This window comes from Amphibalanus amphitrite, unplaced genomic scaffold (genome assembly GCF_019059575.1).
Source record: "Amphibalanus amphitrite isolate SeventyFive unplaced genomic scaffold, NRLGWU_Aamphi_draft 000038F_arrow, whole genome shotgun sequence".
NCBI classification, from domain to species: Eukaryota; Metazoa; Arthropoda; class Thecostraca; order Balanomorpha; family Balanidae; genus Amphibalanus; species Amphibalanus amphitrite.
Genome location: NW_024881534.1, coordinates 167594 through 180773, shown reverse-complemented (window position 1 = coordinate 180773; position 13180 = coordinate 167594). Strand labels below are relative to the sequence as shown.

The window sequence follows — 13180 nt, the reverse complement described above, 5'->3', positions numbered from 1 at the left end:
ATTTTGGATTTTATAATTATTTTCCCAAAAAAGTCGGTTTTTTGGAAAAATTTGGGCCAAAATCCAAAATTTTCAAAAAACCGAGATAGCCATTTGATAGACAAAGTAGAATCACGTATGACCTTTTTTGTACGTCTTGATTCCTTTAAAAATGAAGATGTTAGCGGCGTTTGAAATTTTGCGATTTTTGAGGCGAAAATGGCGAACATGACATCACTAAAACGTCATTTTCTCAAAAAAAAATTCCGACGGATTTCGCTCAAATTTTCAGGGAAGTGTCAAATTGATGTATGATAAGGTACTGAAAGTTTGACGTCGCTGGCGTAACGCGTTTAGAAGTTATTGGCGAAAAACGGGAGGGGGGGCAGATTCTGCCCCCCCCCAGCGGGGCGCGGGTTAAGTAGATGACGTTTGGTATGTTAAACATTTTTGTCAGCCTACCCTGCGTCAGGAGTCAAGGCACTCTTCATTCATTTGTTATAAGTGACAAGTGTCATATCATCAAGTCCATTCAAATGTAGCCTCGCATACAAAACTTGATATGTCCTCGGCCTTAAGACAACCTTGCATGCTATGCCCTGAGATACGAATTAACACAGTATCTTGCTTACAATGCAGGAACATACGTAAGAAGGCAGGTGAACTGAAATTCCTCCATTCTTACAAAACCGCCGGCGCCCACTTTGGCCGAACATGACCTGCTGCTGCAATAGGGCTCGTCGTAGCTCAGCAACCCTACCTGGCAGAGAACCGAAATTTACAGGACTTATATGTCCGAATGATGAATGTAAATATGTACATATACCTACCTAATAGCGTCTGGATCCTTTTTCTCGATCGACTAGACCGATCGATTAGAGTGTTTTTTTTTATAATTTACAAAAACCTTTTCTTATAAAATTGCACTGGCGATTGCCCTCTCCTGTTTCGGCGACTATGAAACTTGTTTATTAATACTGGGAATTATATGGGCCTAGCAGTCAAAGACTCCAGACTTCTGTGTTTGAGGGCTTTGTTGGTTGGTTTGCTTGGATTGATTGATCGCTTTCGATCCGATTTTGTAAGGCGATTGATGGGTGATGGGAAAAGCCACCAACCCTCAACTGATTCTCATTGTGTTCTCGTTGAATAAATGGTGTGAGGCGTGAACCATTTCGCTTTAGGCTCAGTCAATGCCAACCGAAGATCAGTTAGTAGCAAGGGAAGACAAGGGGGGGGGACGAGGACAGACATAGGTAACGGGGCTGATTACATAGACCACCGCACCTGATGCGCCACACTGACTGAGCCATGCCGACGGGACGGGAGTGGGGAGAGCCACGGTGGGGCAGGCACGGGTTACCCAGCCATGCTAACGGTTATCACACCACACGTGAACTCACTCCCGAGTAGCTACATAGTACATACGGCACGCCGGATGAGATGAGGGTAACCGTCCTGCCTAGATCGAGGAGTCAGCCGACGGTTAGAGATGTGCAGGGAAGGATTTGACTGTCCGGAGGAGGGATGGAAAAGACGGAACGGTGACTATCAATGACCCTGTCGGGCGTCGGCAGCCTCTTTCCTCTTCCGACCATTGCGGACCTATGTCTTCTGCCAGACCAGAGTTAATTCCGAAATGGTCCGCCCATCCCATGGATCAGTGGTGGATCAAGAGGGGGGCATGGGACCAGGCCCCCCCCCCCATTGGGCCTCCCGGGGGCACCATCACGGAGTTTTTTTTTTTTTAATTCATCACGGAGGTCACCGACGGGAGCTTCAACCCAGAGGTCTCCTAAGGGGGCACCATCCAGAAGGACTATCAGATTAGGTTACCATTTTCGGGGTCTCCCGGAGGCCTATTTATGTCCCTCGCCTCGGGTGGGGCTATTTCCATCCCGAGGTCCGCGGGGGCACCATCTTGAGTTCTCCGGGGGCACTATCCCGAGTTCTCCGCGGGCACCATCCCGAGGTCTCCGGTGGCACCATCGCGAGTCTGGGGGCACCATCCCGAGGTCTGAGGGCAGAGGGGACACCATCCCTAAGTCTGTCTCCGGGGGCACCATTCTGAGGTCTCCGGGGCATCATTCCAAATTTCCAGGGGCACCATGCCGAAATCTGAGGTCTGAAGGAGCACTCTCCCCGGGTCTGAGGGGGCACCATCCCGAGGTCTCAGGGGCACCATCCCCCTGAACAAGTGGCCGAAATGATCCGTGGATTTTTTTTTGGAGGGGGCACCATAATACCGTATGGCCCCCCTTGACGAAATCCTGGATCCGCCACTGCCATGGACGATGATGATGATGATGCACAATGCGCGCCGATCAATCTTATGTGAAGTAAGAAATAAATCAGACCAGATAGGTATATGGGATAGGTATGTGGGCCGGTGCTGGGTTCAAACACAGGGTCCTGTGACCTGTCGGAACCCTGTAAGCCTTGAACTCCACTCCACTTCACCCTAAACCTGCGCGACATCTGGCAGTCGGTCTCTAAACTCCAGCTTCCCATACCCACCGCTGCACCCGTCGCTGCTGACACCTGGCGGCCGCTGGTGGAACCCTGAGCCGGCTCGGCGCGGCGGCCCGCCCAGCCTGGCTCCAGCCGTGTCCAGTTGGAGTACCGGGGTGAGTGGTGTGTAGTGCGGGTCCACGCGGTGCCGCGGAGCAGGGAGTCGGCTGTGTGTGTGAGCGGTGGGCGGCGGCCCGGAGGGTGTCGCAGGAGGGTCGGACGGTCACCGATGGGACGTGGCACCATGGCTGATGGAGCGGAGGCACTGGAGGCCCGTGGGCCGGGCAGTGCCCAGGAGGCTACCACCCTGTCTACCATCGCTGTGCAGAGCGGCACCACGCGCATTGTCATCGCCCTGCTGCAGGTGAGCGGACGAGTGCAGGTGGTATAGCGGGACGACCAGCGGCGGGACAGCCGGTGTCGATCGGACAGAGGGTAAACGTCGTTCCTGACGGAGAGGAAATTCGATGCGCGACTCACGAATGTGCAGGTGAATTGGATTGAGCCCGGTTAACGGATACACGTCATTCTTGTCACTCGCTACCTTTTCCGCATATCCTCAGCTGCAAGCGATGAACTTCAACTACGGTGATGCGACGTGACAGCAATAGTGACGTGGCCTGCATTGTTTACTTGAATTCACTCTCTGTTTGAGAAAAGCGTGCACCACCGATGCTGCAGAATGTTTATCGTACGGTCTTGTCCGTCAGTTGTCAGGGCAGGGTCACCGCGCGATACCAGTACCGGCCTCTGTCACCCAGAAATGGTCCCACTGCTCCGCTGCAGCCGGCTCAGAGATCGGGACCGCAAGCCGTGCGTCACGACCGAATCAGTCGTGATTCCGGGATGATCGATAGGGTAAACTGACACTAGGAATAGCTTCCGACAGTGCCTTGCTAACTTTGCTTGACTGTGCAATTACTGAACGGCAAAGGTGACTTCACCCCACCCCACCTACCGCCATTGCCACAGATGAATAGTTTTGAGCTTAAGTGTACCTACTGGATGTCACCCAGCTTTTGTTTTGTTGGGTTAGGCCCTTTCGGTCCAATGGGACCATTTCAGAGCCGGGAGGATGATAGGATATAGGGGGGTGACATTGGTCTGGGCAGGCACCCTAGTGAGTCACCGGGGCTGAGCCCGTATCACCCAGCACTCAGCAGGTCACTTAATTCCATTCTTCATCCCCTGATGACGTCAGTTTTCCTACCGTGCCTTCCGTGATGTCACCGTTCCGCCGGGGCCTGCCTGTCGGCACCGGCAGCGCCGGAGGCGCGGGGGCGGCACGGGGGCATTACAGCGCGCGGTGTGAGCTGAACCCGTTTGTCGCTCAGTGACGTCATCTGTGTGCACGGCGGCACGCTGCACTGCCTGTGAGTGCTCTGCTCATCCCCGCGGGGAATAACACCCCGACCAGCGGGTGGGGAGGGGGCGGTGCTGTGGACGGTGCGGGGTTTGAGGGTGAGCAGCCGTCTCTATGGTCCTTCTGCGACCAGCGCAGTCGTTCTGCTCCGTCCTACCCCTGCCCCTCCGGACATGCCCACTGACGGATTTACCGTCCATGACTCGGCCTCGTGTGACCTCAGGCAGGCGCACATCATATATCTGAGGCACCCCTGGCGACCCAAGCCCCAGCAGCAGCGCATGGCGCCGCGTGCGGCCCTTAGTGAGTGTCGCAACCGGGCGCCTGACCACCGCCCGCGGGGACCACAGACGCGGCTTTCTTTCTCGAGCTGATTATATCGGGATAATACAGGGCGGTCGGAGCAGGTTTAGATAATGGCGCCCTAATGCCGAGATGATATATGTGGATACGTGGCGTGTTCTACGCATACGTAAACACGTGTTCGCTTAGGTGGCTTTTTTTTTAGCCGTGGACCAACGTTCAGCTCTTGGCTGCGGGGCAGACTGTACCTAAGTCTTAACCAATTCCATGGCAACAACCACTCACCAATCCTGCATGTGTTTGCTCGGTTGTCCATCATTATACACTGCAACAAACGAGGTGGCAACTCTCTAACCACCATAACTATATGTAATCAGACACACTCATTTTGTCGTTATTGTGGGCTGTTAGAAATGTTTGCCCGCAGTTTTTCATCAACCAAACTCGACCTTTGACAGCATTCTGTGCAAACCACCACTGTTAGCCTTTGTTAGCCCGATATGGGACGTGATTCACACTCTGAACAGCCTGCGTTACATCATTGACTTATCATCATTCACCTCACTAATTGGGAATGACTCGCCATTCGTTCCAATTTTCGCTCATGGTGTCGGCCGAGGCCAAATCTCTGTTAGAGCCATCTCTCTCTCTCTCTCTCTCTCTCTCTCTCTCTCTCTCTCTCTCTCTCTCTCTCTCTCTCTCTCTCTCTCTCTCTCTCTCTCTCTCTCTCTCTCTCTCTCTCTCTCTCTCTCTCTCTCTCTCTCTCTCTCTCTCTCTCTCTCTCTCTCTCGCTCTCTCTCTCTCTCTCTCTCTCTCTCTCTCTCTCTCTCTCTCTCTCTCTCTCTCTCTCTCTCTCTCTCTCTCTCTCTCTCTCTCTCTCTCTTCATGTCTCTAACCACGTCCGGTTACAACCGCTTAGAAGTTAGAAGTGACTTTAGCGGTGACTGGCATACGAATCACCCGGGCACATTTTCACCCACATTCACAGGAACGATCGTACGATAGCTCGCCGCTCGACTCCGAATGCCGGCGTTTGTGGCCCGCCTCCGTGGGTAAGGCATTTGCGGCGCGGCTGAGTGCCACGCTGTGGCATTCGCGTCGTGGCGCCGCTGTAGACTGATTTTCGCGGCAAATGTGGCTGTTTTATCGGCGAATGGGTCGGTCACAGCGGTCACTTGACGGTCAAAAGCACGACGGTCATGGTGGCCGTCAGAGTTCCGACTAACCGGATGAGAGTGAAATATCAGCAAGCATTGTCTCGTCCAGTAAGAATTCATCGCGAACCACGCGAACTCGATTACCATTGCAAACTGGCGATCTTCCTTGAAGCGCTGAGGGCGATGAGCAAGGATGATGCGGAGGCTCTGCTGCTGTGTGCAGTGTGCATCGTGCAACATGCTTACAATACATTTTGATTGCATGAACTTAAATTGCAACAGTTCAATCGGCAGTTGAAGTTGTGAACTGTAATTAAGTTACTACTTGAGGTCTGGAACTATTGAGCGTTCAACAGCCGGTCTATGGGAGCTGGAGAAGGTGCCACTTGTCGGAAAAAAAGTTCGCCAAGCACATCGCAATTGATGACAATAAACTGAGCACTTTATTTCACTTAATAATTGATGAGAAGTCGCAGGGGACATTGACATTAAAACAACCGTGATTTTGTGGTATCGTGGGCGCAAGGTTTCCATTTAGATGGACACGACCACATGCAGACAATGTTTGCAACAATAGGTTCAATATAAAATGATCTCACCTTGAACGGGAGTCAGCGGCTGGAAAGAAATTGAGTGGGAAGCAGAGGCTGATGTCACATCGAGGGGCTTTCAGGCATTGTTGTTTGATCAAGTGGGAGGCACAGCATGGCCCAGGGACTGATGTCACATGCAGTGGGAGGCTAAGGACAGACGAAATACCACGATTATCTCCAGATCTTGAGAAGGCTCATCGCTTTGAATGTTGCCATAAAAGAGGATAGACCGGCCCTTATGGGCCTAAGCTGACAGCGTCAGTTATAACCAGTAACGACACAGAAAAGTGGGCGGCCAGCTGTTTTCCCTTTGTTAATTGTCGGTAGGTACTGTGGTTCCGTTCGTGACCGTGACAAAGTTTACGGATGTGTCGCGCTCGCAACGTGCCGTGCTTCACGTGAAGTCTGACCACAATCCGATACAAGTCGCACTGTACTCAACAGCTTACCCAACAGCTAAATGGATTTCCTGACATGCAACTGAAGTAAGGAAGTGGAGCAAAAAGGATGGTAGGTAATTCTGTTTGTTTATAAACCGTTAAATTAGCAATAGCCTTTGCGTCTGCTTTCATGAGTTTCTCATGATGCATCTACCGTCCCCTCCATCCCATTCCTTCCTGTCCATTCTCCATCAATTCGTTCATTGCACCTTGCTCATTGCACCGCATGCTTCTGCAGTGGCCCGTTTGCAGCATTGACCGTTCACCGCATGGGCGAACAGGTGTCGGCCGACCACTGCAGTCCGCCCGCGGGCACTCTCTGGTGACGTCATCTCGGTCCGCGCGGCACTGGAGGAGACCGGTCGGCCGCGGTGCTAGCGCCCCACAGTCCGCTGCAGTCTCCGTTCGATCCGCTCCATATTTGGAAGGTGACCGTGGTGGTCGGCCGGGCCCCGCTGCTCGCTAGCCGGTCGACCGGCCGGCTCGGCAGCAGAGGTGGAAAGTTGCCGCTCTCAGCTCGGAGAAGAGGAGCGGGGAGCCAAAGGTGGCGGCGGAGAACCAATGACAAATATTTGTGCCTTCTTCCGGGAGAGAGCAGCCGACAAAAGGCGAGAACCATCCCGGCGACGGCTGGCTGGCCGGGAGCTGCGGCGGTTGGATGACTGCTGAAAAAGTTGAAGGTAGATCTCCTGCGTTTTTACACCTTGTTTTTGCATTATTGAAGGACTTTCTGTGAATATTTTCGCTTAATTCAACCACTAGTCTCACATTTTGAAACACCGAATCTTACTTAGATCGTCCTTGATTATCGGTGTGCTGCAAAGGCTGTAGAATTTCAGTACGAATTACTCATGCATGCACTGAGTGGCGTATTCAGCAGGCTCGCCCGATATCAATGCGAACACATCTTGCACGGCTACCCTGCTTACGCTGCCGGTGGAATTAATGTGTGATCGGGCGCGGTCGAACATTCCTCTGCCGCTGTGTCTGGCAGAGAGGCACCGGTGGTAACGAGTTACATCCGTCAGCCGCCCTTCCAGCCGGCTGCAAAAACCACCGCCCCCGCCCCCGCCCCCGTCCGCCCGCCCGCCGTCAGTCGAGCAAACAGTCCGGACCGTGTTTACTGTTTGCTCGGGACGCCGCCCCCTGCCGCGTCCGCCGGCTCCAGGTGGTAGTAATAGCACCTCACCCGTCACTCTCCACTCTTCACACTCTTCGCTACTCTGCACACTCCCCACTCCACACTCCTCGATCTGCATACTCCGCACTCTGCGATCGGCACTCTCTATACTCCGTATTCCACACACTTCGATCGCCACTCTGCATACTCCGCGGCTCGCGTGGCAACACTTGACTGCGCTGGAGGTGTTGATTCCGCCACTACTGGACGACAGACACGCCCCTGGAGCTGTCACCGCAGTGTGTTCACCATCGCCTGTTAACTAACCTATCTTCGCTGCCGTCTGTTCGTCACATCGCGTGGGCGAGACGTTCACCGAACGCGTGTCGCGGCGAGCGAACGTCGTTCGAGTTGAAGTGTTTCATTTGCCACATCGTGGCTGCTACAAAACAGCCCCGGCGTGATGAAACGGCGGGCGGTAATAGGTGACGTGATTGCAAACGCAGGGTATTAGTTACTCTCGGTGTTGAAAGCCTAGCGAGATCTGATAGCCTTGTTTGCGAGGTCGAGAACATGTGCTTAGAGGCGCTGCGACTTCAGTCGAGACGAAGACTTGAATATCTATCTTACGCATTGAAACGTTCAATTTCTAGTGCTGTCTGCCCACTCATATCGCGCAAACCATTAAAATAAAACTTATTAAGGTCCAACCTTCCTATGTAAGGTTCATCTAGACAGCATCAGTTCCGCAGTTTTACGTGATGTCATCATCGTTCTTCGTTGTTTTCAACTCAACACCCTTTATTGGTCATGATTGACAGATTCAAGACTTTTCTTTCACAAATCATTCCTTCTTCGTAGCAAAACACTCCGCAACCCGTCTTTGTGCAGTACAGATCCCTCACATCCCATCACAAGTCACAACCCACCATGCCCATCCTTGTCCCACAGATCACATTAGAGGAGACAGCAGCTGTTACTTTGCACCCAAGAGGGTCTGGCCCTTGTATGGGCGGATAATGAGGTAAAGGGCATGTGCTGTTGACCGACAATGGTGGACCGACGAGCACAGGCCTACTAATGACACATCAAGCAAAGTAATGTCATGAATACGTGGTTTCACTCCGGCTCTCGGCATGCGTCATTTATCTTCTGAGCTCTGCCTGACTGTCTGTCTGTCTGTCTTTATTTTTTTTTTCTCTCTCTCTCTCTCTCTCTCTCTCTCTCTCTCTTCCTCTATGTCTTATCCTAGTGCCCTCTGCCTGACAGCTGCTCTGCACAGGAACTGTTCCACCCTCCCCCGTCCGTCTCATGAAACCTCTCCGCCCCCTCCCGTCTGGCGCCTCCCGTCACCCCCCCCCCCTCCCGTCTCACTGTGTTCGTTCGTCTCACTATTCCACCAGACCTTACTCATGATATGGCAATGGTGCGTGTTCCATGGCGTCCAACCGGCACGGAAACCGCCACGGGAACGTGATCTGAACTGCTGCACGTGCTGCTGCCACCTCAGAAGGCGACGAACTGTTTACATTTGATAGCCGAAGCGGTGATTGAGCGCTGCTGGAGAGCACATTGGCTTGGTAGTGAGAAGCGTGGTGTGGGGGTGATATCACGCGGCGGCAGGCATTGTAAGGGTCTCGGTAGTGCTAAGGCGTTAGTGCTTTGAAATGAGCGCGGTTACGCTGCTCATAGACATGCTCTCTCAGTGAGGCTGACTGTATGGTTGGCGTTGTGAACAAATATACATTGTCGGGGTGAGTCACGTAGAAGGTCATCCAGACTGGGGTTGGTTGCTTATCACCGTTTACGAGAAACGCTGCAGCTGGCTTCCGTGGAGGGACGCTGACATAAACCCCGAGGTGGAATGGTTTCTCTGCACCGCTAGATCGGCTCCATACAGACGGTGTTGATTTTTAGCACACGTTGGTGAGTGGTCATTCGTACCTACATTTTATGTTAATGGAGCATGCTTGCTTGTTAACTTCAATTATGCAACTTACAAGGTGTATTTCATGTCTGCTTGAAAGATTACTGACTTGTTTCATTTTTGAAAAAGAACAAATATAATCCAACGAGTGCTCTCATTTTTACCAACTTGCAAGAGCATGCAAATAGTGGTTACAGACACCTCGCGACAAACAACCGGTCAATGTCTCTAAAAATGTTAACGCATTATCCAAATGCATTCAATCAGCGGTGGTGTCATCTCGATGACAGCACCATACAAGTGCCGACCAGAGCCACTCCCGTCTCCCTCTATATAATGCATCCCGCTGCCCTTTGTAAACCAAACAGCACCGAACAGTGACCACCCTCTCCCCTCCCCCTCCACCACAGCGGTGGGCGGCTGCGCGGCGCTCCTTCGCCCGGGCACTCGTTTCATTGCATTACAGAGTGGCTCACTTTAGGACCGCATTGTCAGTCACAAATGACAAACAGCTAGGGCTGCGGGGAGATAAGGTGGTCGTGCCGCGTGCTGATGTCACCCGGCTCGTATCTATTCAGGAGGGAAGCGTCAAGCGATGCTTACGCGGCACGACTTTTAACGGTCACCTGGTCGGTGCTCACTTAGGATAGTAAATAATTATAGAGTGCGTGGGCAGTATCTAGAACTTCACTGATGTCTCGTTTACAAAATGAAGATGAACAATTCGTTCTGTTTCTCATCTCGCTTAAATATCCAAAATGCTCAAGTTGAACCGTTACAATGAACTACGTGTGGAGTTGGCCATGAGATCTGAAACAGATTTCATGCTCCATATGTGAGGTGATCTTTTTACTCATAAGCCGTAATTACTTGAAACTTTGATAACTTTTTCAACAGCCTTATCCTTTAATCTACATTCCGAGGTCAAAGGTGATTAGTATTGCCTGGTAACTTTGATTGAAATTAACACAAAGACCAAACTTATCATCCTAATGAGCCCGATCACATTGCAATTTGGCATTGAGGCTAACCAAACCGTTTGTCTTGGAAGTTATCGAAGCCAATACTTATTTCCAGCTACTGACTGGCTGACCACAGTCTTCTGCCAACTTCAGCACTGCTATGGACACACGCGGCGGCTGTGCGGCGTCTCGAACACCCAGCCTGCAGCTCAACCGCTCACCAAGTTTGATCGTCCTCCGTGCTTCAAACTCATTGACCTTATATAATCACACTGCCGCCTTAGCGCCTGAATCTATGCTAGCTCGCTGTACCGTTCCTTTTGTGGAAGCCGTAATAAGTGCAGCTGACGGGTCAAGGTCCCTGAGATGAATAGTGTAGCTGCGCTGACCACCAGCCAGCCGCCTTTCTGCACGGTTGTATGCGTCTCATCAGTCAGTCTGTCTTCTGTATGCCTGTCTGCACTCGCTGTCTGCAAGATTTCTGATTCAGTCAGTCTGTGCGTCTGTCTGCGCGTCTGTTCTGCCCGTCTGTTCGTCCTGCTCCTCACACCCTACAAAGTCCAGCGCTCGACGGACTAGACGCCACGTTTTTATAAAGGGAGCAGCGTGTTGCAGACAGCGTCACTGTTCCTCGAAGAGTGGCAAATGCTCTGCAGTCTGCACTCAGCCTCGAGGCCGCCCGCCCGGCGAGGGAGGGGGAGGGGAAGGAAGGGAGTGGTCAGCTGGCGGTTCACTCAGCTGACTAGCAATGCGGTCAGTCGCCGCCCCCTGCACTGAGACGGGTTACCCCCATCGGTCACCCCGCTGTCCGTGTTTCACATGAAACTGTCACAGCAGCCCAGAATACTGAGCAGGAAGATGAACTTTTAACATAGGACGTGATCTATTATCATGGGTATTTGCCATTTGGTATAGAATGCGTACATGAACTTCTTTTTATGAATTTGCAAGCTGCTTTTAAAAAGCTGATTTGGCGAAGGGTTCATCTCGACAGATTCTAGCGCGGAGATGACATGAGACGGAGCTTGGGAAGGTCTTGCCAAGCCGGACCAAACAGTGTCAAACAGGGCCAAACAGGACATCGGCGTCACTTCTACAAGTGGTCCGAAATTCGTCGCAGTTTTACTTGCCTCAGCATCACAACAGATATGTGGGCATTCCATTGCCGCTATAATGAGCTCATTCCATCACTATGATGGATTTTGATTGAACTCTGATTGCCCTCTCCTCGACACGTCAAATCTCGATCGAGAAAGTGCGTGGCTCATGTTCCTCCCGTTCCAAACACACAACGGTCACAGTGCGCTCAGTTCAGTCGCCGCTGTCTGCACTGAATCCGTTGCAGTGGCATGATGCGTCGTTTTCGGTTTCCCACTGCAGTGAAGGTCACACCGCGTCAGTAGCCGCAGTGGGGGCTCGGCAAGGTCGCGAGGCGCGCTCTAACTGCGCCCATAAATTCACCCCAACTGGAACGGTGTGATGGTCTGCGGCGTTCAGCGGTGTAGCTACTGTGGTGTGAGAGACCGGAGACGGCGGCTGAGGCTCTATGGATAGACGAATCGGTCGTAGGAATCACATTTGTAAAGGTTACAACTTGAGATAGAGATGCAGCATCGATTACCTATCGCAGCATAGCGCCTATCAGACCACTTTGATTAGAGATGTAACATGAACATCATGCATTGGCGCTGGTTCATACTGTGCTGCTGGAAAAGGTGCTCAGGTTCCCTGCGAGAACCACCATCATGGCTTTGACACGTTAGCATATATCTGCAGGAAAGTCGTAACTCGTAGGCTGTCTTGTCAGTACGCACTGCACGGTTTCGTTTAAAGGGACTATCCCACCTTCTAAAATGTTGTTAAAACCAGTTAAATTGTGCCCGACTTTATAGATTGGATGACCAGGAACACGGTTCTGGCATTTATTTTTCATTAAACATCTTAGGCTTCCCATATTCCAAACACAAACTTTCAAATATGTGACGTCACAGCCCAAAATTACCTCCTTCCCCAGGCCACATTACTGTCATAAAGCTGATTCTTTTTACTCTGTAGGCACCACAACAAAGTTCAGACCAAGTTTTGAGCGATTTTTCAACGAACAAACCCATTTAAATCAGAATGACTAAACGAGGTGACGTCACACTAACGGTCGCTCCATGTTGAAGATAGGGCCTTGCACAAGGCCCATTTTCAAATGAAGGGAACGAATTTCTTCAACACCGAGAGGCCGCGGGGGTTGCAACCTAGATAGATAGTGGTTTCTGAACCTCGCCGCAAACTTGGCTATCTCAACTCAAACCCCATGTTAAAGGTGGGATAGTCCCTTTAAGTTGGATGGACATAGGATTGGGATAATCCCACCATGCATTGTAGTGCTGCGATTTGATGTCTCGCGATTTTTTCGACTGCCAGCCGCTTTGTCATGTCACAACTGCCGTATCATTTCAAACCAGAAGGCTTATCCAACACGCTCGTTTTGTATTGTCAAGGTTTATTTAATGCTGCAAAGCACGGTTGCTATCGAGACTGGGACAGACCCAATTCATTCAATGGCTCTACCACTTCTTAACTCATCCAATAAGGCAGCGCCCCGCCTATTTTTACATGATTAGCATTCAGTTTCAATTGTGGTTCCCCGTGACTGATGGGGACAGGGCACACGATCAGCTCTTCACGATCGTCCTCTATTTGGCCATCACGACTGAACCCCCGGCGCACTGTGGGGTGTGACGTCATTATTCACCTACCCTGTGGAGGGGCGCGCGCGGGTTGAATACCAATGGGCCGAACTGCAGGCTCAGAGGCTCGCAATGGCTGACTCG

At 51.7% G+C, this 13180-nt stretch overlaps 1 protein-coding gene across 7 annotated transcripts in view; it reads left to right on the top strand.

Moving 5' to 3' along the window:
* The first annotated feature begins 2597 nt into the window (after nucleotides 1–2597).
* The window catches only part of LOC122373523 (muscle M-line assembly protein unc-89-like), a 97281-nt gene continuing 86698 nt past the window's right edge, over nucleotides 2598–13180 (top strand). For 3 of the 7 annotated variants that reach the window (XR_006255067.1, XR_006255063.1, XR_006255062.1), the window contains exon 1: nucleotides 2604–2854. Coding sequence is in view for 3 of the 7 variants with exons in the window: in XM_043351674.1 (XP_043207609.1) it covers nucleotides 2720–2854 (135 nt within the window). In the remaining 4 variants the exon portion in view is untranslated. Of the gene's footprint in view, nucleotides 2855–13180 lie in introns of all 7 variants that reach the window. The other 4 variants (XR_006255066.1, XM_043351674.1, XM_043351703.1 and 1 more) reach the window with 4 other exon arrangements.